This window comes from Guillardia theta (assembly GCF_000315625.1).
Source record: "Guillardia theta CCMP2712 unplaced genomic scaffold GUITHscaffold_13, whole genome shotgun sequence".
NCBI classification, from domain to species: domain Eukaryota; class Cryptophyceae; order Pyrenomonadales; family Geminigeraceae; genus Guillardia; species Guillardia theta.
This window is the reverse complement of record NW_005434661.1, coordinates 196,504-221,731: the sequence shown is the minus strand read 5'-3', so window position 1 is coordinate 221,731 and position 25,228 is coordinate 196,504. Positions and strand designations below refer to the sequence as shown.

General features: G+C 52.6%; 8 protein-coding genes across 8 annotated transcripts; 5 read left to right on the top strand and 3 right to left on the bottom strand.

The window, feature by feature from the left end:
* Nucleotides 1–625: 625 nt before the first annotated feature.
* On the top strand, nucleotides 626–4,041 carry GUITHDRAFT_103344 (hypothetical protein; the record flags this gene model as incomplete). Its single annotated transcript, XM_005837676.1, has 21 exons — nucleotides 626–751; nucleotides 938–1,039; nucleotides 1,087–1,146; nucleotides 1,190–1,231; nucleotides 1,278–1,292; nucleotides 1,378–1,496; nucleotides 1,542–1,614; nucleotides 1,659–1,723; nucleotides 1,835–1,917; nucleotides 1,998–2,116; nucleotides 2,206–2,259; nucleotides 2,320–2,394; nucleotides 2,581–2,684; nucleotides 2,733–2,864; nucleotides 2,920–2,965; nucleotides 3,138–3,220; nucleotides 3,269–3,308; nucleotides 3,484–3,513; nucleotides 3,575–3,669; nucleotides 3,720–3,953; nucleotides 4,008–4,041. The coding sequence occupies 21 exons, from the start codon at nucleotides 626–628 to the stop codon at nucleotides 4,039–4,041; spliced, it is 1,731 nt and encodes a 576-aa protein (XP_005837733.1).
* A 638-nt stretch (nucleotides 4,042–4,679) lies between these two features.
* Nucleotides 4,680–6,335, top strand: GUITHDRAFT_103343 (hypothetical protein; the record flags this gene model as incomplete). The annotated part of the gene is made up of 7 exons (XM_005837675.1): nucleotides 4,680–5,121; nucleotides 5,168–5,260; nucleotides 5,311–5,401; nucleotides 5,457–5,537; nucleotides 5,578–5,647; nucleotides 5,701–6,213; nucleotides 6,267–6,335. 7 exons carry the CDS (start codon nucleotides 4,680–4,682, stop codon nucleotides 6,333–6,335), a joined length of 1,359 nt encoding a protein of 452 aa, XP_005837732.1.
* A 460-nt stretch (nucleotides 6,336–6,795) lies between these two features.
* On the top strand, nucleotides 6,796–8,533 carry GUITHDRAFT_103342 (hypothetical protein; the record flags this gene model as incomplete). The annotated part of the gene is made up of 2 exons (XM_005837674.1): nucleotides 6,796–7,478; nucleotides 7,531–8,533. 2 exons carry the CDS (start codon nucleotides 6,796–6,798, stop codon nucleotides 8,531–8,533), a joined length of 1,686 nt encoding a protein of 561 aa, XP_005837731.1.
* A 1,030-nt stretch (nucleotides 8,534–9,563) lies between these two features.
* GUITHDRAFT_103341 (hypothetical protein) lies at nucleotides 9,564–11,445 on the top strand (the record flags this gene model as incomplete). Its single annotated transcript, XM_005837673.1, has 5 exons — nucleotides 9,564–10,709; nucleotides 10,856–10,940; nucleotides 10,988–11,052; nucleotides 11,098–11,199; nucleotides 11,329–11,445. 5 exons carry the CDS (start codon nucleotides 9,564–9,566, stop codon nucleotides 11,443–11,445), a joined length of 1,515 nt encoding a protein of 504 aa, XP_005837730.1.
* Nucleotides 11,446–11,643: 198 nt separating this feature from the next.
* GUITHDRAFT_161704 (hypothetical protein) lies at nucleotides 11,644–13,199 on the bottom strand (the record flags this gene model as incomplete). The annotated part of the gene is made up of 7 exons (XM_005837672.1): nucleotides 13,156–13,199; nucleotides 12,729–12,774; nucleotides 12,352–12,679; nucleotides 12,060–12,188; nucleotides 11,882–12,015; nucleotides 11,762–11,837; nucleotides 11,644–11,715 (listed from the first exon to the last, which is right to left on the bottom strand). The coding sequence occupies exons 1-7, from the start codon at nucleotides 13,190–13,192 to the stop codon at nucleotides 11,644–11,646; spliced, it is 822 nt and encodes a 273-aa protein (XP_005837729.1). The 5' UTR covers nucleotides 13,193–13,199.
* A 939-nt stretch (nucleotides 13,200–14,138) lies between these two features.
* GUITHDRAFT_151064 (hypothetical protein) lies at nucleotides 14,139–15,816 on the bottom strand. Its single transcript, XM_005837671.1, has 2 exons — nucleotides 15,383–15,816; nucleotides 14,139–15,338 (listed from the first exon to the last, which is right to left on the bottom strand). Exon 2 carries the CDS (start codon nucleotides 15,326–15,328, stop codon nucleotides 14,249–14,251), a length of 1,080 nt encoding a protein of 359 aa, XP_005837728.1. The 5' UTR covers nucleotides 15,329–15,338; nucleotides 15,383–15,816; the 3' UTR covers nucleotides 14,139–14,248.
* A 2,721-nt stretch (nucleotides 15,817–18,537) lies between these two features.
* GUITHDRAFT_66671 (hypothetical protein) lies at nucleotides 18,538–18,910 on the top strand (the record flags this gene model as incomplete). The annotated part of the gene is made up of 2 exons (XM_005837670.1): nucleotides 18,538–18,734; nucleotides 18,787–18,910. 2 exons carry the CDS (start codon nucleotides 18,538–18,540, stop codon nucleotides 18,908–18,910), a joined length of 321 nt encoding a protein of 106 aa, XP_005837727.1.
* A 206-nt stretch (nucleotides 18,911–19,116) lies between these two features.
* Nucleotides 19,117–24,938, bottom strand: GUITHDRAFT_103337 (hypothetical protein; the record flags this gene model as incomplete). Its single annotated transcript, XM_005837669.1, has 11 exons — nucleotides 19,117–19,257; nucleotides 19,471–19,566; nucleotides 19,681–19,803; nucleotides 19,902–20,013; nucleotides 20,059–20,192; nucleotides 20,237–20,355; nucleotides 20,405–24,149; nucleotides 24,200–24,295; nucleotides 24,342–24,422; nucleotides 24,480–24,777; nucleotides 24,826–24,938. The coding sequence occupies 11 exons, from the start codon at nucleotides 24,936–24,938 to the stop codon at nucleotides 19,117–19,119; spliced, it is 5,058 nt and encodes a 1,685-aa protein (XP_005837726.1).
* Between the last annotated feature and the right edge of the window lie 290 nt (nucleotides 24,939–25,228).

The following is a 25,228-nucleotide window of genomic DNA, read 5'->3' as shown; positions in this document are numbered from 1 at the left end:
CTTCAGAAGAATACGAGTGGCAACGAGCTGAGGAGGTAGAGGTACTGGGAGCCCGTGCTTGTCCTTCTCAACTCTCTCTGTTGATGCAGAGACGATCTCATCGTCGGGGCTCTGGCGTGCGGCGAAAATCTAGAGAAGCAGATTTGAGACAGAAACCAAGACACCGGGCCGCCTACTCGGACGATTCTGATTCTGACTTCCTTGCGAGCGGTTCGTCCTCGCCATCAGAGAGGCGGGGGAGCTCCTGGCGCGACCGCAGATCGAAATCGTCGTCGAGGAGGCCACAGCGTGCCGAACATGGTAAGTCAGTCGCAGTGCCGCAGCACCAATGCGCTGCTGAACTTGATTGTTGGTCCTAGATCCTTGGTCCAAGGCTGAACACAAAAGTTCCTCGGGTACATCCAATGTTTCTCACGTGTTTGTCACCTTGATATACGTTTGCTCCTCAGCTTCCCAACAGCACGACGGGAGTTTTTCGTTCCGAGAGCACGCCCTCCCTCGGACGGCCCCATTTCCAACTTTTCACCAGCGGAACTACCTGCTACCCCCGCAGGGTCAGGACCTCCCTTCCCCAGCAGAGTTTCTCAACGGGCGACTTCCGATGCTGCTGCAGGAGGGCTCGACGATGAACCGCCAGCAGAAGGAGGAGCGAGGAACGCAATGCGAGATGGAAGATATCGAGCCCAAGGGATCACTCAAGAACAGAAGTCACGACGACCAAGCGCTCTCACAGGCCAGTACGGAGAGCAAGGTCAAGGACTCACCGCGCGCTCATGGTTGTAGTCGGGATATCCGTCTCCTAGTAACGTCAGAGCAGGAGCGTCGTGCGCAGACAGCAGCGCGTCTGTAGCGTCGGAGCGCAGGGATCAGTCGATTTACTCGCAGGCAGCTCTGAAACTTCTGAGCTCTTCCTGTCTGACTCGCAGCTGGGGTGTAGGCGGGCAAGTTTGTGTTCAAGGAGTTGAGCCTGGAAGGGGAGATCTCTCAGCTAAAGCAGCATGTCCGGGAAAGAGACAGCCAGCTCATTCAGCTCCTGCAGGTCTTCGAGCAGATATCTTGCGGAATCCTTGACTTGTTCGTTTGCAGACTTTCCAACTCAAAGACCAAGAGTCGTCAGACTTGAAGAAGGAGATTCGAAGATTGCAGGTTGCTGTTCCTGCTGCGTCCCCTCCCCTTGACGTGCGAGAAGGAGAACATGGTGTCTCTCGAGATCGACCTGGAGAAAGAGAAGGTCTCCTCCTCCCTTCGCAGCATCAGCTCGCTGAGATGATCGTCAGGAGGACAGGAAAGAGGTGCAGACGCTTTTGAGCAAAGCAGAGCAAAAGGGGCAGGCACGTAGGACAAGGCCTGGAGAACTTGCTGCTGACATCATCCTAGGTGTTGGAAGAGAAGCTGAGGAGCTCGGAGGAGAAGTTGGAGGAGACGAACTTGAGGCTGAGAGATGCCATGGAGGAGCAGAACAGGCAGAACCTCCACAGCGCAGACACACAGAGGAGGTGGGAGGAGTCTTGGAGATGTTTCACCTCCTTATCCTTCTGCAGAGGCAAGTTGGACTCGCAGATCCGACAGGCATGCTCCATGCGCCATGCCGTGTCGATCAGTAGAGATCTGCAGGTCGATGTGCCAGGGGAGGGCGGGTTGGACCTGACGCTACCCAGAGCATTGTTGACGAGTTCGGACACGTGATGTTTGAGTTCGACATGGAACTAGAGGACGTCAGAAGGTTTCTATCGCCTCCGCCTCCTCCTCTCCTCCATTTTACTTTGCGATCCTCGCCCTTTCCTCTTCCTCCTCTCTCCTTCTTGCTAGTTGTTGCTGACATGCCTTTCCAAAGTTACCAGAAGCAGGCCATACTGGAACGGCAGAAGAGGAGGCATGCGGAGAATCTTCTCAGCCGAGCAAACGCGCAGATAGCAGGTAGGAGAAGACAGGAGGGAGGAAAATTGAAAGAGAGGAGAAAGAAAGAAGAGGAGCAGAATCCCTGATAGCACTTTCAGATCTCCGCCTAGAGCTCGCACATACGCAGTCGGTATTCACCGAACGTCTGGAGAAGGAAATCTCTCTAGTGCTCCATGACACTGAGATTGTCAAGGCAGAGCAGATGGCCTATCTCAAGGTTCCTCCTCCCTCCCTTCCTCCCTCCCTCCCTCCTCCCTCCTCCCTCCCTCTTCCCTCCCTCCTCTTTTACGCTCAAGTGACCTGCAGGCGGTGCTTGACTCGAGCGAGGAGCGCGAGCGGAGGCTCAAGGAGGAAGTACAGGTGCTGCAGGTGGGGGCCTGCGATTCCTTGAGCTCAAGGCTGAACAGGGGGAACCAACAGGTTGACGCGGTCAGAGCTCAGACGCTAGAGGAGCTGAACGCCAAGTTTGCGATCATGCAAGAGACGGTTCAGAAGGTATCTCAACAAGTGGAGGAGATCTCCTCCTCCTCCTCTCCCAGGGATTCAAAACTTGTGGTGAACGGCAGACGGCCCCCTCCCAGCCATCAAGTCTCCTTGCAAGTCCGTGGAGCATCCGAGGCGCTCGTGGGGGCCAGGCCGGGGGGATCGCAGGAAGGAGGAGGAGCTCGGAGCTCGCGCAAGGCTGAAGAGTCGAAGGGGGAAAACGAGGACGCGTCCACAGCACAGGATTCAACCCCTACGTCCCACCTAGAGCAGAAGCTCATCAGCCTGCGGGAAGGGCTCGAGTGAGTGCTCGTTGCTCGTCGGCTATCGAGGCTGACATGTGCCTGCAGCAAGGTGATCAGAGGTCAGACAGCTGGCCGAAGCTCATCCGACAGTAGCGAAGTGTCTCCCCTGCCAGCCCCTCAGAGCGTCCTTCGTCAGACTTGCGATGTGTCGGACTGGCAGGAGGAGGGAGGGCACGAGTGAGAACGTTTCTCACCGTGAGGGAGGATGAGGCTGACGCTTTTCAATCCTCAGCACCTGTGCTCTACAAGAATCTCACGACAGAGAGGTCGTCCTCGAGGTGTTTTCATCGACCACCTCTTCACACTCCGCTTTCCTGACCCTCCTTTCCCCACCGCCTCGCCCATCCCATCCTCTTTCGCTGCTGATCCTCCTGCTGTGCTAGTCTCCTCCTGCCCCAGCTGCTCCTCTTCTCCTTGCCCACCTTGACATCTGCATGACTTCGACCCCAGGGCGATCCGAGGAAGAAGAAGGCGCTCATGGATGGAAGGTCAAAGTACGCCTCCCCCGATCGAGTCCCACCTGCAGCATCGCAGTATCGTCGGAGTCTCCAACTCTGCGCATTCCTGATGTGCTACTGCAGCCCCGGACAGCACGTGATCGCCTCCTCGGGCCCCGACCTGGTGACCTGGTCGCGCATAGGAAGGGATGCGGCGCTGAGTGAGACTTTTCGCTCGTCTCCCTCAAGCACTCTCCATATTCGTGCTCTCCTCCTTGTTCCCTCGTCCTCCTTCCCTGTTGCTCCTTCTCTACTCGCTCTTTCCCTCCTCTTGGTTTCCTTGTGCTCTTTTCCCCAAGACCATGTTTAAGATCAGAGTGCAGCAACAGGTGAACCGGGCAAGGCTCACATCCAAACCGACGCTGTCTTCGTTCCTGTGTTCGTTGGCAGGGCGAGTCAACTGCAACTAGATCTCCACGTTTGACTCCTGCACCTCAGGATCAAAAGACTGACGCCTCTCTCCTATCGGACTCGTGGGTGCACGGGTAAGTGGCTCCTTTGGAACGCTGATCTTCCTCCTCAAACTCTCACTCAGGTATCCCTACCCATCACCTCCTCGTGAGTCGGATGCTGCGAACTTGAACGGGAAGGCAGCAGAGGACAGTCTCCTCTGGTCCTTCGGCCTTGAGAGTCCGATCAACTCAGCAATGAAGCTGAGCTTCGAGGAGGAGGATACAGCCAGCAAGTCTTCCATTTCCCCCCATGAAAGCCTCGTCTTGGTCGGCGACTCCGAGCTGCTGTCGAGTTTGAAGAAGCCTGACTCCCCGAGGTGAGCCTGCGCTCCCCAGCTGACTCTCCTGCTGCTCTTCTCACGTCCTGGCAGCAAGGCTAGAAGGAGAGTGAACTTTCGGGAGTGAAGCGTGTCAAAGTCAAGAAGTTTGAAAGTTTGAATGTCTATGTGTTTTAGATCAAATTTGAAATGTTATGTCTAATTATCAAATTCTAAAGGAAATTTCAACACAGTCCTGTGCGAATCCGAAATCTGGCGTTTTTGTAAGCCCGCCTCTGTACAAGGACATAAGAGTCACTGAGACAGCAAATGCCATATAGAGGATCTCCTAGAGCTGCTGGCCGGTTGCTCGTAGAGTTTCCGAGTGAGGTTAGGGCCCAACGCAGTCTACGAGGACCGGTAGTTTTCCCTTCAATATTGTTGGTACTGCAGTGCTCAGTTGGTAGTTGACGACAAAATGGTTTAGTAGGCCTGAGGAGACGAGAAGTGAGGGAGAGTAAGAAGAAGAGAGGGAGAGGTGAGAAGGACAGAGGAAGGAAAGCAGAAAGAGCAGAGGACGATGAGGGAAAGGACGTGAAGGTCTTCGTAGAGTGCATTCAGTGAATCATAACCGATACAGCACACATCTCGCCGATCACTTCAAGCATGAGACCGACGTTCGCCGCCTACGACTTCACAGTTGGACATGGAGAGGACGGGGAGGGACATGGAACACTGCGATAAGATAGAGCCTCTTGTTGGATGTCGTTGCAGCAGCAGCCAAACATGACGGAATCATTGCAAAGCGCTCTGGATCAGAGTGACGCAGTCGCGGACTTGATTCAGACTTTAGAAGCAGGAGATCTCGATCATGCTGTAAACTTGCGCGGACTGGACCTGTCGGATGACGCGTTCGAGAAGATCGGCCAAGAGCTGTTTGTTGCCATCGGAAGTTCCGACAAGGTCGAGGTGAGGTCGAAAGGAGCCTTCTCACCAGGTTCACCTTGTCTCCAGGAGTTGGACCTTGGAAGCAGCCATCTCGACAAGACCGCTGGTTACCATCTCGTGCAAGCAGTCCAGTGCCAGAAGACTCTCTCCATCCTCAGGCTAGGAAACAATGGCTTGAGCGACCTGCTCTGCGCCAACATAGTCCATGCCTTGGGAGAGAACGAGAGCTTGAAGCTGAAAGAGCTGTTCCTGGGGATGAACGAGGCTGGTGCCACAACAGGTTGCTATGACAAGGCCTCTCAATACCCTAACTCCTTTGATTGCAGCCACAACGTTGCACATGCACTTGACGTCTGACCATGGCGGTTTGCGTTTTCTTGAAAGATTGAATCTTGCAAACAATGTCATGGGCGACGATGGTGACAGAAGTGTCTCTCAATCGACAGACGATGATGAAACTTGGTCTCAGGTGGTAGCATAGTTGCAAGCATGTTGGGAAACAACAATCACCTCAAGTATCTTGACTTGGGTGCTAATCGGCTGGGAAAGAAAACCAGCATGTAATTCAAAAACGATTCCGTGGCAGATCATGTGACCAAAGGGATTTGTTCTCAGGGCTATGGCAGAGGCGTTACTCACCAATGCCTGCCTTGTGGAGCTTCGCATCGAGCGAAATGCAGAGTTGGAGAGTCAAGGGTAAGGGAATGATTGCAACGCTCAAGCTGATATGTTTCAGTTTGCTTCCCATCGTCGATGCTGTCAGACAGAACCGTCATTCGCGCATTCAGATGATCTACACATCAGAGGTGACTCCATGCCTGAGAGCGTCCACCAGCTCTGACGCGATCGCTTGAACCAGCCCATTGCTGAGATGCTGCAGCAGCAAGGCTTCAACTCGGACCTCTCGAATCGCGAGATCTTCGAGCACCTCCGAGACCTGCACGTCTGGTACGAGGACGAGGCGTCGTTTGAGGTCTCGACAGCGAAATGGAAGAGCGTGCGGCAAGCCATCAGGCAGAAGCAAGGGAAGATCCTGTCAGAGATCTTGTCGCTCTGGTACTGGGCTTACTACGTTGAATGTGCCAAGGCTATCGGGGTTGAACGCTACAGGAGTCGAAGTTTAACGCATCACTTTGAAAGCTTCAAGTCGACTGTCAGTGCCAACAGGGCCAAGCTGATTGCGCTACAAGCGAGACATGCGGAGAGGAGGCTGGCAACCAGCTTCTACTCGTTTCTGCTGTCAGCCGTGATGTCGAAAGAGTCGCTCTGTTTGAGTGATACCTTGCACTTGTTGCAAACCAAACGCAAAGCTCTCGATCGATACCTAGGACATGAGCATGTCTCGCAGTACCGTACCTTCTATACCAGAAAGGTAATCTTGATGAAGCTGTCCCGAATATCCATGGCTAAAGGAGCGAAAATTAGAAGATGGACATTTTTCTTGGCATGGAGACAATTCTCAATTTTAAGACGGAAGGCATTCGAGACAGTTGAAATGTTGAGCTCACAAAGATACTATGAAAACGCCAGAAGAGTGCTACGGATTTGGAGATCAATATGCAATCAGCGATTCTTTGTGTATAAACATGTACAGGCTACGAATTCTCAAGAGCGAAGCAACGCTAAGGCAGTTGCGTTTGGAGGATTTGTTGAATGGTTGAAAGATTCAAGACATAATCAAAAAGTTGCAAGTTCAAAGATGTATCGGAATAAGCTCCTTGCGCTTAGACAAGGGTTTGCTGCACTGTCAGATGTTTGTAGGCGTCGGAAGATACTGAATCACTTCATTCGCTGCAGAACAAGGAGCAAACAACAACGGACAGGATTGAAGTACTTGAAAACATGGCAGGCACACGCTTGGAGCAGAAGAGCATTGAGTCAAAGAGTTCAACAAATACACATTAACGCGGTGAAGTTGTTCTTTTTCCGCTGGAAGATTCGAAGAAAGAGATCAATGAAGAAGATCGTTTCTCAAGATTTAGAGCACTCTCACACGGTCAAGATCTTGAGAGACGGTTTACTTCAACTTGACTTGTACCGCAAATTCAAGCAGCACAAAACGCAGAGCATGATCAAAGCGAGGCAGAATGAATTTCATGTTCTTGTTCGACCGGGTTGGCACATGTGGAGACTGGAGGCGCAAGCTGCAAGAGCTTTTCTCCGCAGGAAACGTACCGATATTGGCCTGATGAAGTCTTGTTGGAATTCTATTGTGAAGTTTTGTGAGACTCGAACCTCGATCTTACAGTTGCAAACACGCAAGCGAACGAGGGCTTTGATGAGCTCCGCGTTTGCAGCATGGAAAGTTTTTGTAGAGACAAATTGGAAGAGAACTGTGCAGGTCAAGTTGGCGTTGGAATTCTCGTTGAAGAAATGCTTGGGCTGGTTGCAGTTTGGGATTCATCTGAGCAAGACGAGAAGGCTAGTGGAGCAGAAGATCAGAGCTCGTCACTTGAGCCTCTTGCTAAGATTCGCCTTTACCGCTCTCAGCACTGGGGCCTCACATGCTGCTCAGTTAGATGGAGCACCCAAGGGGCCCAAGTCAACCTACATGAAGAAGATGGTCGACGACAAAGGAAAGTTGTTCCTGCGCTTCAGGTTGCTGAAACACTTCTTCTTGTGGAAGGAGCACCGACTGTGAGCTCTTAGCCTTTGGAGGTAGGTCATCACAATAGTGACGTTCCTGCAGGGTCCCCAAGAAGTGGACGAGAGGGATGGAAGCATACTGCGGCATGCTCGACGACGACCAACAGCGATCGCTGTGTGCTCATTTCGACGTGGACGTGCAGGCTCTGCTCGACAAGCTGGGACTAGAGCGGGGGGGTCGGAGTGGCAAGCTGCTTCGAGACATCATCCTGGAGTGGGCGGGAGGAGCTGAAAACTTCAACTTGATTCGCTTTCTCACCTTGGTCTGCAACAAGTGGACCGCCGGGTCTGTGCCTTCGGAGCTCAACGTGCAGGAGGTCCGGCTGGTCCCCAGCTACGAGATGGTCCAGGTAGTTCACGGCGACTACAACAAGGTCAAGATCCTCCTCCCCGACCTTCATAGCCGTCACGAGCTGCTCTGCCGCCTCGAACGCTCCATGGTGAGGTACCTGCCGCCCGGCATGAGCCCCTCCCCCCCTTCCTCCTGCGAGAGGCTGCAGGCCGCGAGAGAGTTTGTGCTGGAGGCGCTGGGCCTTCACGAGTCCTACCTGGACCCCCGCGGTGACCATGAGCTGTGGCCCTGCACCTTCTCCAAGAGGAAAGGCAACCCCGCGAGACTCTATGCTGCTCCGCAAGGTTGGGTGCGGGTCGGCCTGCGGGTGGACCCGATCCTCGCGAAGCGACACCGGGTGTGGGAGGACTGGAACGTGTGCTATCACGGGACCAGGAAAGAGCTGGTTGCCAAGATCGTTGAGAGTCGGATGCTCCTCCTCCCTGGAGATCAAAATTTCAGCGGGAAGCTGGTGAGTGCGGACGAGTACTACCCATCCTTTATCGACCTGAGGGACAGATACGTCATCGTGCCCAACTCGCACGGTCCTGATCTGATCGACAAGCACAGCAGCAGCAACCCCTACCACAGCACCTCGGCTGGAGCGCAGGAGCTGCGGTGGGAGAAGTTCTTCGTCACCAGCCCCTCCATCGTCTACACGTCCAAGTACTTGGCCAAGACGTTCACATGGCGGAACAGAAGGGCGCAGTGGTGATGCAGGGGAGGCAGTGCCCGCATACCCTTCGAGTGATGGCGTACAAGTCGCTGATGGAGGTTCCGACCATCGACAAGAACTTCTCCAACTCAGAGCTGAACTGGTTCAGCAACGCCTATGGGTCCATCATTCTCACCGGCATTCTCTTTCGATTTCTTGAATGATGTAACGATTCTCCATGCCCAGAGGCTGAATGCTCCATCACTCGCCTCCTGAGTCTTCCGGCTCCACTCCCCTCTCCCTTCTCCCTTTTCTCTCCTCTCTCTTCTCCTCTCCTCTCCTCTCTCCTCTCTCCTCTCTCCTCCCCTCCCTTCTCCCCTCTCTTCTCCCTTCTCTCAGCCCTCTCTTCTCTTCTCTTTCTTCTCCTCCTCTTCTCTTCTTCTTCTCCTTCTCTTCTTCTTCTTCTCTTCTTCTCTTCTCTTCTCTTCTCTTCTCTGCTCTCTCGTCTTGTCACCCTCACTGTGACATCAGTCGTTCAATTCTTGCCAGACATTTCAGTTATGAGCCGCAGCACCCATAGGTCCACCGGGGGGGTGTGAGGTGCGTGGCAAGAGGGCAGCGAGGACACTATGTTGATTTTACTTGAGAGATTAAAGGAAAATGTTCCACCTTGAAGGTAGTACACACACAAATGACCAGAGGCCCGGGGGTTGCAAGTGAAGGTGAGAGGCAACTGGGCTCCTCATGGCGGCGTTGGGGTGGCAGGGCTGAAGGATCGGAGGATCGTACAACATCCCCTCCTCTGGTCCTCTGGTCCTCTGCTCCTCTCCTTACGTCTCCCCACTCCTCGTCCTCTCCCCTTCTCTCTCCCTCTCCTCTTCTCTCCTCTTCCTCTCTCCACTTCTCTCCTCTCCTCTCCTCTCGCTTTTCTTGCCCTAGCCGCCTTCCCCTGTAGGCCTCTGTTTTCTCTCTCCGTTTCCTTCTTCCCCTTCTCCCGTATCAGGTAGGATGGCTATCAGATCGCTCGCGGAACTCTGACAACCTCGGTTGTCTCTTGGGACTTCTTGGGCTTTCGATTCTTGAGTACTCCATGCAGGGCGCTGGTGACGGGGCAAACATGGCAGCAAGTCAGAGCCTGTACGAGCATAGAGCATGGAGCTTCACGCCCGAGAAAACTCCGAGGACAAGTAGATCCAAGAGCCCAGTACAGGAAGCGATGGAACAGAAAGCAAGGAGACAGGAGAGGTTCAACGCTGTCATGCAGCAGAGGGCCGAGAAGGAGGTAGAGGGTTGCTCTTTCAAACCTGAGCTGTCAAAACGATCTCTGGGTCTGGTCGATAAGAATCCTTACCTAAGAGCAGAGCCCCTGCACTCACGAGGAGCGAGCAAGAGCCCAGCGGTGTCGAAGGAGACGTCAGAAGACCCTCCGATCTCAGTGATGAACGAAGTCTCGAGGATTCTGCTGATGCGGAAAGGCGACCGGCATGGCCCTGTGCATGAGCGACTGATAGAGTTCGGGAAGAAAGCCAAGGAGAAGAGCCAGGGTCGATTGCAAGAGCTGCAGATGCAAGAGCAGAAGAACAGCACTTTCTCTCCGAAGATAGATCACAACTCTGAGCGACTGGTCTTGTCCCGAGACGGAGGGCAGGATGCGATGGAGAGGCTGACGTGTGAGTACCTGCAGAAGCGGCGGGAGAAGAGAGAGAGGTTGTTGCAAGAGGCAGAAGAGAAGCTGCAGCAAGCTACCCAGCAGAAGAGCTTCATCACCGCCACCAGCAAGCGGTTGCTGGAGAAGGCTCAGTCTACTGGGAGGTTGACGCCGAGGTCAGACTCGGGCATCTCCCGCTCCCGGACGCCAATCTCTGACAACGGGGACAGAGCTCCGCAGCAGAAGCAGATGCCCTCACCTAACCTGACTCGAGGCAGAAGCGCGAGGCAGTCGTGGAGCGGCATCTCCAGCATCTTGAGTGACGACAGCAACGAGAACTTCTGTGTTGGCGCCTTTGACTTCCACGAGGAGCTGCGAAAGAATGAGCTCAAGACCAAGACGTTGGAGCAGATCATGAGCAAGACAAAGACTCCGAGCCTCGTTTCTCCTCGAGGGAGCGCGGAAGGAATCATGTCGCCGATATCTTCCTCTCAGTCAACTCCTGCTAGTCTTCTCAAATGGCATGGATGGAACAAGATGCGAGCAGGAAAAGGCAGCCAAGACGACTCCATAATCAACAACCACTCGGTAACGCAAGAGGCAAAAGCGACAGCAAGCAGAAATGAAAGTAAGATAACAAAGAGAACTGATTCAAAAGCTGTAGGGAAACGAACAAACAAGGTATGAGCACTTCTCCTCCTGTAAACACCTGAATGATGGTTTTGTCATTACAGGAGAAGACATCTCATTTTGAACAAAACGATATTAGATTGCAAATGCAGCAACTGACTCAGGAATATGAACAACTCTCTCAGAATTGTAAGCTTATCATTCTTGTGTGCATGTTAAACTCACTCCAATTGCAGACAAGCTGCTCGAGAGTGAAGTGCTGGCGCTTCAGAACGAAAATCGACAACTGGCGCAAGAGAGGGTAGGCAAGTGACTGAGCTGTCGGTCAATGACCAGGCGATGGCAGGATGTTGCAAGGAAGCAGAACGAGAAGCTGAGGGCGGACATGGACGCAATCACGGAGAAAGGACAGGCGGTAGTTCGACTGAACGCTCGCCTGATGGCGCAGGTACCTTGATTCGAAGAGCAGAGAGGGGGAGGACGAGGAGGAGGGGCCGGTAGGGTGAGATGCAGATGCCATTGGCACGATGAAGTCAGCGGAGGAGAGTGCATGCTTTCTGACTCCATCGGATTGCAGATCAAAGATCTCAAGAGCAAGGATGTGCGGGGGAAACAACAGCCGCTCACTGATAACCAGCTCTCCGTTCATGTCCATTTCCAAGATGAGCCAGCTGAAGACAACGAAGAGCACTGATCAGAAGCAAGTCTGCAGGGAGGAAAACGAAGAGGGCGGAGACGAAAACGGATAGCCATACTAGTAGCAGGAAGTGAAAGCCAAGTTTACATTAGATGATATGCTGGGATGAAGACCCTGAGTGTGGTCAATGCGTTCTTGTCCCTCACGCTGAAATCTCACGCTTTGATCTGAGTGTTTACTTTACATGCTGCAAGGTCAACAAGTGTTCCCTTCCCCCTCGCTGCTTTGCGTGACGAAGAAGCCCAGCAAACAGACAGAAGCCTCGATCTGCGAGCCTTGTCATCTCTACCTTTCCTCCCGCATCCAGTGTCACCTTCGGGTTTTGTATCTCCCACTTCACTTTGGGATGTTCTGGGGGTACCAAGAGCAGAACTTCATCGCTGCTCGTTCTGCGACGAGCAGTCAAGCCTTCCTCCCTCAATTCCGCACGCACCTGAACGTGCTGATGCTGTCGCTGGCACAGGCCACTGCCTCCATGGATCGCACGCGGATCAAAGCTCCCTGCTCGCTGCTGGTCAGGTGCTTCTCCAGGTTGGCGAGGTCTCGCTCAGACGCCTTGTCGTCGCCCTGCCAGCGCATGAGGAGAGCTTGGCCATGCCTCACGCGCTCACATCGACAGGAAGGACGACGAGGAAGGGCCTCCGCACTGGCATCAGATCTTTGGGAAACTTGGACAACGGCTGCCAGCTGGAGATGGCGAGGGAGCTTGGCAGGTAGGCAGCTGGACCCAAGTCGCCGAACTGAAAGTCAAGGTCATTCCCCGCAAACCACAAGAGCTGGAGGATGTGCTGTGAAAGTCGCGGTTGCAATGGTGGGGAGGAAGGGCCGGTTGAAGTTGGAGGGAATGCAGAACGAAGAGAATAGATTGGGGACGAGAGAGTTGGAGATCAGGCAGGAAGTCACCTGCCAAAGTGACACTGCCAAGTCAGTTGTCTTCAAGGCCGGAGGAGAAGCGTCGGTGGGTAGTTTCAGTGACCTTTGCGCGATCTTTCTTAGAGGAAGCCAGGTGCTTCCATCCGAGGTCCTCGACGCTTGTGATCTTGACGTACCAAAGACATCGCAGATGCGCACCAGACGACCATTCTGAACCTGACAGACGTCATGTGACTCGTATCCCCGCCTAGCCGAGTCGATCTGCAACGCTCTTGCTGCCACGACGAACTTCTTCTCGTCGCCCCACTTCCTCTTCGTGGCCTGAGCCCCTGGCTTCGGGGCGCAGATCTTGTTCGGGCTGGAGTCAAGGAGCGTGAGGTCGTTCGCACGTCACAAGAGATGAGAACCTCGACATAACGGATGTCTTCGGCACATCGGAAGGCTCTGCAGGCTCTGCAGACATGAGACGGTCAAGTATTCCTTCACTTCCTCAATCCATCTCGAGCTAAGCTCCGTCCTGCTCCTTGCAGAGATCCTTTCCCCTTCTCATCATCTGGAATTCTAGTCTACCTGCTATCATCATCTGGAATTCTAGTCTACCTGCTATCATCGTCTGGAATTCTAGTCTACCTGCTATCAGCTACATCTTCACTACACTCCCTCTCTTCTCTCCCCACCCCCCCTCTTCTAGCAACGGGATCCCCTTTCCTCCACCCTCCACCGCAGTCTGCCATTGCATCGCATGTTCGCAGCAGATATTTTGAGCTCTGTTCCGGTGCATGTTTCTGTCCTCGTTCATGCTCCTCTCCTGTCTACTCTTGCTCATCTCCCCACCTGCCGCGCCTTCAGTCTTCTCCGCAGCGCCCTGCATGGCGCCAGGCCTACAAGGAAGTGGAGGGCATACATGAACAAATGGGTGGGGTACTCAATATTGGGGGGTGGGGCTATAACTTCAATTTCAATCTCCTTGAAGGTGATTGATTACCCAATTATCTTAAAGGATATTTCAAGCATCTCAAGCAGCTTGAGCTCCTTCGCTCGGTCAGCGCTTGGTGGCTGAGTATCCCAAGGGGTTCCATATGAATGCAGGGGGTGGTAACGACGGGCCGCCAAAACTTGAGACACGCGGCCCGGCCCGGGGCCCGGCCGGGGCGGGAAACGGACCGTCCACCGAGCCTGACCGGCGGTACTGTCCGATCCGATCGGGCGCCGGGCGGCGGCACTGCTGCGCAGTGCCGGGCAGTGAGCCTGTGACCGGTCACCTAGTACGGTCCCCGGGCCTGGCAGCCTGTCAGTCACCGGGTCGACTCGCCGGGTTCGCCCGCCGTCTGAGTCACAACCGGGCGCCGGCGGGCCGCCCGGGTGCCGCGACAGCGCCCGGCGGGCAGGCTCAGCGGCTCAGCGGCACTGACTCGAGTGGCTCTTCGAACTTGCGGCCGCGGCGACTCGCAGGCAGCTCGCGCGGCAGGTCGGCGGCGGCGTGTCCGAGTCAGTGAATTGCGCTAGCCTAGTAGCCTGTGATTCATGACGCCGAGTGACTTCCGAAAGGTACGGTGGCGGGCAAATCTCACCGTGGGCATGCCGCGTGCACCTTCACCTTGCAAAGCTCGGATGTTCCTGGCAAGTTCATCACCCGATCCGATGATCGTGACCGTACGAACGCTGAGCTCGGAGCGGCTAATGCGGCGCATCGTCCGGTGGTTGATGATAAGTTCCGAGTTCTTCGTTCGTGTTACAGTCACACTCGATACTATCAAAAAAATGCCTCGGTTTCAATGAAGAACTGAATGATTTTCGTTTGACACTCACACAGATGTGGTATATCTCATTTTAATACAAGTTCAACTCAAGTAAGCAAAATATAATACAAAGATTAGTGTGCACACATGGAGGGATTAATAGAAGTAAGAAGTGCGAAAATGCTACATCATTCGACTGCAAAAGACTGCTGCAGGGCGACGAGCGCGAGAACGGCTGCAGTCGTGTTCACCGAACCGAGCTGGCTTGCGAGGTCATCGGACGATTCGACCTGCTTTTGACCATCAAAGCAAACATGCGAACCAAACGATGCTCGCAGTTCGGTCACTGCCGGAAGCTTGACTTCTTCAGGCATCAGCTTGATTCGCTTGAGTTCATTCCCTTCGCCGATTTCATGCAAAGGTTCTGGCGACGGACTGTCATTCGTGCAAGACAGACCAAGAAGAGGTTTCACGTCAACTTCATCCTTGATGTGTCTCTGCATGTGATTTCTCTTACCGGTATCAAAGCTATCCCGCTCCAGCCAGTGATTTGGATTTTTACATCCATATGATCCAGCGGGCGTACAGTTGCAGCATTGACGGCACCACACGTATTGGTGTCCCGCCGAGCAAGAGATCATTGTCAATCCGCGAGGATGACTTCGCAAGGTCAGAGAACACATGCAGAACTTGGATTGCTTCCTGTCGACATACTTGCAATGACCAAGCATGCAAACATTCTTCTTCGAGTCAACAGTAGCATCTTGCAGTGGTTGCATGATAGGGTAAGTCGACGGTGGCAAGGCGCAAGACGGTTGCAGATGCTTATCAAACTGCAGGTCAGGAGTTACAAGCGTTGGGATTTTGTTGCCATCATTGCAAGCGTTTGAGAGCAATGCCGAGATTGGAAGCAGCCTCGGTGCTGACGATTCCGCAGTGGCAACACAGGTTGGCGATGAACGCTGCCTCTTTCCAAGAACCTTCGGTGGTGTGGAGCAATTAGTCGAATGGCATTGCATATGATTCCTTTTGCCAGTGTCAAATGAATCACGTTCAAGCCAGTGTTGCGGTTGAGTACAACCCTTATACTCCAAGTTACAGTCACAGCATCGCTGGCACCACACCCACTGGTGACCAGCCTTACACGCAACCGTGATATACCCACGCTTGTGAGGCCTTGCAACAACTTCCAGTTTGCAGGCCCTTCGTGCACCAGTTCGCTCGACATGCTTGCAATGTGGCAACAGAATGCACTGTGCGGAACGCATCACCGACGGCCTGCGCGCTTGTTACTGAGGATAAAGAACGAAAGGTTCACTCACTGGAAATCCGTGGTCGGCAGGAGTGCGAAAGAAGTGTAAAAAGTACACATCGTAGTTTTCAAGTAGGAGGTAGAGCACCAAATTGAAGTCAATCACAAAGTCGACTTGCACACCGAAAACGTCACAGAAGCCTCGACGTTTTCGCGAAGGGGAGACAATCAACCGGAAAAATTGCGAACCTTTTTGAGCAGCGTCACCTTTACGTGCGCACAGAGGATCTTAAACCGATCACAACCAGCAATGAGTACTTCCCACGTAAACTTGCGGAACAAACTTTGAGAGAATCCCACAACTGCCAAGCTCACGAGCGAGATAGTAGGGAGAGATGGATAGAAGTGAAAGAATGAACGTGAGGCTGGCAGGAAACAACAATACACACAGAAGGGGTCTTCGTACACAACTGCGTGTCGCGAACACTGCGATCAGGGACTCTTGCTCCTCCCCTCCCGACTCCCAATTATCCCCTGCAATTCCACCCCTACAAGCTCCACCCCTACCCCCTTGGAAGACTGTCCTCACAACACCTACCCTGCCCATTCGACACGTTCACTCAAGTACATTTGGTACCCCTGAGTTCGACTTGAGACTAGGTGGTGTTCTTTCACAGTACCCACCCATATCCCCCCAAAACCACCCTTCCAATCTACGTGTAGAAACTTTGCAAAGTTTCACCCCTATTCCACAATCAGACCATTCACCACCACCTACCCATCGTCAATCACCCTACCCCCTTTAATCAACTCGACTTCTTATCAAGGGTTGGGTGGTTATGTGCCTGCATCCTCAGTTCTAAAGATCCCTCACCCACCCCCCACCACCCATCGGAGAAGGGATCCCCTCTACCCCACTCTGTCTCATTGTCAAGTTAGAACCCCACCCCTCCTCCTTCATCCCCACTGGTCCTCATACACAGTACTGTCAGGTGGTTATATGCCTGCTCTGGGCCTTTCAAGCACCCATGTGCATGACCATTTTCGCCTTGGACCCCTCCAAGTGTTCGCAGCCCCTGTAGGCCCCTACCCATCTGTAGAAGACCCCTGTAAATTTGAGAAGTACGGTACCCCAACGACCCAATGATTGAAACAAGGGGAAGGGGTAGAGAATACCACCCTACCTGACGTTTTCGCTTGCCAATCCGACCCCTGCCCCTGCAACCCCTGCCTCTCCTTTTAAATTATGGGATCAATATACCCGTTCTGCTGACCACCTTTTCACCGGTCCGTACTCACCCCTGCCATCCGGACCCTGCAATGCCTGAGCTACCTGTATTCGCCCCACCCCGCATACCAGGTACCCTACCTCATTCCCGTCTCCCCGGATTCAGACCCTACCCCACATCATGCACAGAAATTCCTTCCAGAAGTTTGAGGACCCTCACCCCCTTCTGAACTAGTCCGGACCCATGTTCTTTCCAACAATACCCGCTACCCCCTATGAGGACATAGGGGTACAGACATTTTATGTGGAGCATATTCCATTCTTAAATGGCAAAGCTTTTCATCGGATTTTTTGGTGTATAATCTTCTTGGGACGAGGAAGCAGAATGCATCATGTATCTGAATAGGTAATTAATGCTAGGGTACCTTGTCTTCGTTTCAAAGATTGCTACACGAAACAAATGCACGCCAATATCCACAAAGAAATCTGCAGATCCTTCCAGAACGACCCCCGAGTGTCGGATGACGATGCTTTTGGGCAACCAATTTTAAACCCACCCTACTACAGGATTGCAACTCAAATACCCATAAAGGATTTGTACCGCAAAGGAGGAATGAAACAGCTTTTTTAGTACCAGCGGTGGATTCACGCAAAGACCAAGTAAAGATTATAAATAAGTCACTGAATATAGTACAGATATTTTGTTTTAAATTATCTCTTGTGTACAATTTATCTGTACCATTATCGCTATCAGTGTGGTAGACACTTCAGGGGAACGTACCTGCGCTACAAATCTGTTTGTCCCCGCCCCCCCCTTTGATAGGTGAGGTCACGTTACTACATGCTCTAGAACACTGGCAATAGAGCAGGCGCTCACAGATGACCGGTTATCTTTCCTGCACTTTACAGATGTAATGATGGTGGGTTAGAATCTTAAACGGTGGGGTGGGGTGGAGGACCAGTTTTGCTGACACCACCCACTGATTGGACCCCTGTACTTGTAATACATTTTGGGGGTAAGGGGGTGGTGATGGGGTGGAAAGGGTAACCACATAAAAGAAATCGTTTTTATGTGTCGGCCCAAAGTAACTAAAAAGTATGGTACCTTGACCACCCTTCCGTTGCCCCTCATAAGCGAAGACATCAGGGTGGTAGCTGTGACCCTACCCCTGCACCAGGGGCCACGTGATCCACCCCTGCAGCGGTCGCTGCAGGTAAGGGAGGGGTCCAGGGGGTTTCCAAAGAGAGCGGGTCCAGCCTTCCAGAACATTCCTTCTAGAAGCTTGCCCAGGCAGAAACGACTGCCACCGTGACGAGATAGACTACTAGTGAAAGCGCCTCCACACTCAGACCCTCCGACTGGGCCCCGGAGGCCCTGAGTGCCGGGGCCGGGTAGTAGGGGCCGGGCCGGCGGGGCAGGTTTGAACAACTGATGAGTCGGGCGAGGCAGGCTTGTTGCGGGGGGTGCAACAAGTGACCAGACTCGGGCGCAAAGAATGGAGCGAGGAGGGGATGGCGAGTCGAGACGAAGTCAGAACATGTCGATAGGGTGAAGAGAGAGGAGATCAATAGATCAAGTAGACGACTTGATGATAACAGTGAAGGTGTGGGTTGGCAACTCGCTGAGGAACTGAGGGAATTGTTCGATTCAAGGTTTATGCGGAGCTTCCAGCCACTGGCTCGCCGGCTCTGTCAAGCATCTGCATCGTGGTATCCTCAATGAGGAATTATGGATGAGTATCATGTAGATTTGAAGAAAGCCAGCAGAGGAGGAGGAGGAGGAGGAGGAGGAGGAGGAGGAGGAGGAGGAGGAGGAGGAGGAGGAGGAGGAGGAGGAGGAGGAGGAGGAGGAGGTGGTGGTGGTGGTGGTGGTGGTGATGGCGGTGATGGCGGTGGTAGGATGGGCAGGGTAGTGGTAATCATTGGAGGCGGATTTGGTTGATGATTGAAGCCACGCTAGGACATCATCAACCAACGGTTTCCTGCCGAGCAGAGGGATGAGCCAGAGAGCAGAGCGACTGCAAGAGGAGGAGAAGCGAGATCTCCTCGATCCTCTGATGGCTGAAGGATGGTCAGTCATGGACACAAGAGACGCGATCCACAAGAAGTTCAAGTTCAAAGATTTCAAGAAGGCCTTCAAATTCATGCAGGGGGTTGCTGTGCACGCTGATCGGCTTGACCATCACCCCGAATGGTGAGATTCTTCTGTGATGGTGGGAGGACGAGGGTTGATGGCGACATTGCAGGACGAACGTATACAACAAGGTGGACATCACTCTGACGACGCACGACTGCGATGGGTTGTCGAAGAGGGACATTGAGCTTGCAAGGCACATCGAAGAAGAAGCGAAGAATGTGAGTCAGCAGTGAGAGGAGGAGATTTGGAAGAGAATATGGAGGCAAAGAGGTGAAGGGAGCTGGGCTGGGTAGGGACGAGGAAAGCAAAAGGAGAAGACATCCTCAAGTGAGCTGTGGAAGGAGAGCTGGACATTGGCCGTCGGTCTGACATCGTTCAACAACCTTGATTCATTATGATATCACATGCATTCGACAGAGTTTTCGTTAATGTACATCCCTCACAAGCAGACTTGCCACGTGACCATCTCTGTGCTCCCCGACGACACGATCATGTCTCCTCGCGAAGCAAACTTGAGCTTCTTGAGCGAGTGAGAGTGTCCGGCGAAGTCTTGAAACGTTCCTGCGTCGTAGTCGATTACCTGCAAGAAGCCGTCAGACTGATCGATCGCTCCAACTCCCGCCCGACCCTCCTCCTCCATTCCTCCTCCCCTGTCCATAATCCGTCTCTGATCTTCCTTTGAACTCTCTCCCTCTATCCAGCTTCACCTCGACCTGATCTCGCCTCTTCTTATGGCAATCTCACTCTTTGTTTGCTCTGGCCCCTCTCATTCGCTTCCTGTACCCACCTTCACCAGACAATCTTCGGTTCCGATGGCAACGAGGTAGTTGGAGGGAGAGATGGAAAGGCAAGTAGCGATCTGATCCATCTCCGTAAACTTCTTGACAACCTGTTCCATGATCAGAAGGTGAGATCAGGTCAGGGGAGGGAGATAAAGGAGCAGGAGGGGGACGAGGGACAGGGGAAGGACGAGGACACGAAAAGCGGAGTTGGGGGATCTGACCCTTTGAGCCTCGATATCGTAGAAGTGAATTCCAACGCCGATCGCCATTCCTCCAAGGATGATCATGCTCTGTTGTGACCGAGAGAACTCCGCGAAGAGTGGAGCAGAGTTAGCGAAAGAGTCCTGTATGCCACCAGTCAGCAGCTGGAAGAGGAGAATGGGTGGGGATGGGGGGAGGTGGAGGAGGAGGTGGTAGTGGCGGTTTAGGATCAGACTATTACCGAGAGGATGAGCTCCGATCTGCCCGAGTAGCTCTCATACTTGAAGACGCGCAGAGTTCCGACCGATGACGTTGCCAGCCACAAGTCAGGATGGTTGGACGAGTAGCTCATGCTGCTTGTCTCTCAGTCTCAGCGGATCGGCACATGATAGGTGTACCTCAAGATCGCTCCCTCTTCGACAAACATGCAGGTGATAGCGTTCACTTCGTTCCTCTGCGGCTTCAAAGCCCTGACTCCTCCCTTTTGCAACCCGCAGAGGATGTAGTGCCCGGAGCTCGAGTAGCTGATGGCCTGCGCTGCGTCAGGCGCGACCTCTCAAGGAACATGGCACGAACAGTGATGGCCTCCTGGTCGATCAGAACAGCGTTGGACACGGAGCTCGTCGACCCCGTTAGAGCAAGTTCTCGCGCAACACCATCTGAGTATCCCGCGATGATGGAAGAGCCTGTCGGGGCTGAAAAGCTAGTCAGCAAGACTGAGTATCGTCAAGAAAAGTACAACACCGAACGCGATGCACAAGCATGGATGGCGGCTTCCATCGAAACTCTTGAGATGCTGAGCTCCCTTCACCGTCCACACCATCACTCTGCCGTCTGCAGCACAAGATGCCAGGAGCTCTCCATCGTCGCTGTACGCGACATCGAGGATCTCCTCGGAATGTCCGCTCTCGATCCTGGTGGGAGGGTCCTCGCCAAAGTGCCAGAGGGAACCGCAGGTGGTGGACGCCACCCCCTCGCTGCCCCGCTCGTCAAGGCTGAGGGATTTCGCGGGGCCGTCAAGATTGATCTGTCGGATCATCTGCCATGCGACCGAGTTGCTTGTCAGGCTGTCTATCGGTTTGCCCCACACGCGAATGTGCGGATGCTGCCCACACGTGTAAACTTTGTCTTGCCTTGAGAAGATGGACGTCAGCTCTCCCTGGCCTGTTTCCCACGTGTCGATCAACGCGTTCTGCTCAGAACTTGCAATCCACTGCGTCACGCATCCGTTTGCTGAGCCCACAAAGACGACGTTGTCCCCAGTCACATCCAGGCAGGTGTAGTGAACGTTTCCAGGATCGTCCCCTGGCGCAGTCAGCTCTTGCATGAGGAGGGTTGAATCTTCGTTCAGGAGCCAGAAAGTCACAAACTCATGACCCACAGAGACAAATTCGTTGAGACTTCTGCAAAACTTGACGTCGTGGATGACACGGTTGCAGTCGGAGGCAGCTACAATACTGCCCTTCATCACATTCCACACGACAATCCTCGGGTGCTCGCAATTCCCTACCGAGATCAATAAGGTGGAATCCCGGGACCATGCAAGGCTCTGTATGCTCTCTTGATGATAGTCCAGTCGCCTCACAGTCATACTGCTGTCATAGTCCCAGATGAAGATCGGAGCCGACGTCTTAGACCCAAGAGGGACGCCACTGCCTGTTGCGAGCCACTTTCCACCGGGCGAGAGGGCGATGCAGGAGATTTGTTCTTCATGCTCGTGCAGAACCTTCTGTTTGCGAGAGTGCAGGTCTTCAACGATGATGTTTGATCCGATGGCTGTGGTGAACATCCCAGCATCAGGGTGCCATAGCATGCAGTTGTGCATCTGCATGTATCCCGAAATATGCGACATCCTGATTCCTGCCTCATTCTCAGCTGCGACGTACTTGCGTTCTGCTCTCTTTGCTGGTCTTCTGGTCCCCGAGAAATGAATCAACGGCAGGAACATTTGACTCTGCTCTGCGCGCACTTCGTTGTCGATGAATGAGTAGCTGTTTTCAAGATTTTGGGAGCTCATACTGGCAGATGAGCTGAAATCCATGTTCATCGCTCGTTCCCTCAGTCGCTGCAATGGGCTGGGCTCTGAGAAGGCTTCTACGTTCGAGGTGTATTCGGCTGGTGCTGCAGCCTGGTCTTGGCCGTGGACTACAATCTGCTGTTTGAAACGAAGCAACTCTTCGAGGAGCGATTCTGTTTCTTCGCTCTGCTGTTCGGGCCACCGGGGTGGTGGAGTCTCCGGTCTATCCGAAGCTCCATCAAGCTGCTGTGACTCCGCAGTGACTTTCTCTGCAATCAAACGATCAATGTAGTCCGAGACGTCTTCTGCCGTATCCACCAGCAAGTCCCAGACCAAGATTCCCTTCCCGCTCCCGACGCTCACGACCTGTTTCTTGTCGGGTGTGAACAGAGCTCGATTGATTGGGGAAGAATGTCCGATGAAGCACTGGCATCTGGCCTCATGAGGCCCTTGTTTGCCTAGCGCCCACATCTTGAGAATCCCGTCATTGCCTCCAGTGAGCAAAAAATTTCCGTTGTCGCTGAAGTCCATTGTGTTCACGTTGTCCAAATGCAGGGGAGACGATTCCTGTACGATTCGACCCTCGTTGAGATCGTAGCTCTGCAGTCTGGAGTCCCTCGTCATGGCATAGACATAATTCTTGATTGGAGCAAACTTGACAAGCCTGATCCTTCGACCATTAGAAGGCATCTCCATGCATTTTTCCATGGAATCTGTGTTGTATATGATCAAACTCGCACTTCCAACGCCGATGGTCGCAATATACTTCCCATTCGGGCTGATCGAGAGGTCAATTTCGTCACCAGCGAATGCTGTAGAGATGCTTTTGATAGGCTGATAGTTTCGGACAGCGTCATACACACAAATTATGCCATCCTGTCCAGCAGAGAAGAGCTTTTCTCCATCCATTGTGAAGGAGATCGACAGGACCTTTGACCTGTGCTGCTTGTGCTCAAACAATTGGGAGGTACTCGCAATGTCGAAGATGCGAACTGCCCCATCCTCAAATCCACAGGCGATCAAATACTTCCGTGGATGGTAAGCAACGCAAAGAGCGTGTTCCCCTGGCGCCAGAAACTCATACAACTGCTCGAAGCTGTCTAGGTCCCAGGTCCTGATGGTTCCATCTGAAGCAGTCGTGGTGAACTCTCGATTGTGAGGATCCATGGCAAGGGCGAGCACCACGCTCTCGTGCGACCTGACGACAGTGCGATAACCGTGCGTTGGAACGTCCATGATCCCTATTGTTCCATTCGCTGTTCCAATAGCGATCCTCAGGCAATCAGAAGAAACCGCAAGTGCGTTGACTGGAGCTGCATGTTCTGCCTCCAGGAAGTAGTCAGAGAAGTCCAGAGGCCAGACTCTCAAGAATCTATCCTCTGAGCCTGTCACACAGAAACCGTCGGTAACCACGACGGAGTTGATGCTGTCATCGTGTAATCTGTAGATCTGATCAATATTCCTGTTGGTGAAATTGATCTGATACAATAATCCTGAGGCAGTGCAAGAGTAAATGCTGCGTGCAAATGTATCTACCCCGCCAAGAACTCCCTCGAAAGCGAGGTCCACGAAAACCTGGTTAGCGTGCGGTCCAAGGTGTAACACCATTCTCCTCACTTCGTACTTTTCACGCACGTTCTTGATCCTCCATATGTGTATATTACCGATACCACATGAGACAAGGCACGCTTCTTCAAACGGCACGAATCTCATTTTGTTCAAACTTGGTTCAAATGAATGCTCTACCAACTTCATGACATTCCCACCTTTGAGCACTTGGCTCACGTCCCACAAGATGACCAAGTTGTTGAAATTCTTAGTCGACCCCTTGCCCTCTTTCCCCACTGTTATCATCCAGTTTCCACTTAAGTTGAAGTCGATACACTGGACATCACTCGCATGGCCTCCGAAGACAGCCAAACATTCACCAGTCGACATCTCCCAAAGACGAACGAGAGGGTCTTTGCCTTCTTGACAACTTGCAAGTATACTTTCATCGGGAGACAATGCAATCACCGAGATTGGCGTTGTGTGACCAAGGAAGAATTTTTGGGAACCCGTATCAGGATTCATATGCACAATCTTTGCCGCACATGAATAAATTATGGATCGACAATCTCTCGTCCAAATCATGTTTCCAGTAGTCTTACTTGTGTATCCGATGCAAAATCGCAGATCCATTGCAGGCTCAGGCGAGAATGTTGTCGAAATTTTCTTCTTGGAATCCTGATCAGACGAAATGCTCGAGTTCAATTGCGGAATGCTAGTTTTTGGTCGAGGGTCCTTGGCATGTGCACGATTCAGGATAGAAGCTGTCTTGCCCCGTTTGATTTGAGATATCTGCTGAACACGCAGAGGCTCTCGACGAGCAGGCTCTTTTGCAGTAGCATCGTTGGGCTCTGTGCTGTTTCTCTCAGCTTTCTCTTTGTTGTCCAAGACCGGTAGCTGCAAAAAGTCTTGTGAGTCTGGTTCCTATAACAAAACTGAATCAGCCAGGTAGAAAAAAATCATGAGAGTAAAACCTGCAATAGTGGAAAAACAAAGTGCTTGGGAATCGTTTTCTTGGTGTAAACTGACTCCGATGTGAAGACATCTCTTACAAAAATGTTGGAACATATCTACATCAGCATTAAATGATGTTTCCTTAGGTAAAGATCATACAACCTGAATCGATTTGAGGCAATGGAAACGCCCGCACTTGTTGCGATTCAGCATTTCAACCAAGTCCACACACAAAGTTGTCCACTGATCATCAACGTTTTAGTGTCCGCAACAAACACATCATCATGTAACATTCATCACCTTTCCTGTCAGATGACAAGGATATTGAAGTACATTTCCAATGACTTTGCATTCTTTGAAGAGATTTGTAATCGAGATATCGAGCACTCTTTCATCGGCGGTCGTCACATACAAGTGCAGGATGTAAAATCTGTCGGGTATAGCTCGCAACTGAATATACACATACCGACCAGTCAATTGTAGAGACTGGTTCGCCTTCAATGGTATTCTGAGATAGTTGGCAGCCAACACATTCCCTACAATACGGTAAACTTTCTTGCCAATGATCTTGTCCATGACAGTCTCAACATTTCCTTCCCTGCAAACTCGCATCAACAACCTCAATGGAGTCGCTTCTACTGATCACCTGAAGGACCCTCTTTCAGAGTCCACAGCGAAATGCTTGAATACATTCACGAAAGGGGATTGGCAGGTGGGAGGTTTCACTTCTGGTTCGGTTGTGGTACGTTTAGTGCTCATGATTCTGGTAAGCCTCTTTCCCTCGCCCTACACGGCAAACATTTTCCTGCAATCGGAACACATCAGTTCTCATGGAACTTTACTCTGGGTACTGCAGGGCTATCTTTGCTTCTAACTTCATTACACCCTCATATCTCTGCCCCCGGCAATCTTCGCTTGTCCATCATCTTCGTCTCTTCCCAGTTTATTGTACAGCACCTTGCTCCTCCTTCCCTCCCAAACAATATCCCTCCTGGCTCCACAATGGTTTTGTCCCTGCTGGATCTATGGCAATTTCCTCGCTCTGCTTT

What these genes read in the sequence shown, in the direction of transcription:
- GUITHDRAFT_151064 (XM_005837671.1), bottom strand. Translation starts at nt 15,328, where the DNA reads ATGCGTTCCGCACAGTGCATTCTGTTGCCACATTGCAAGCATGTCGAG.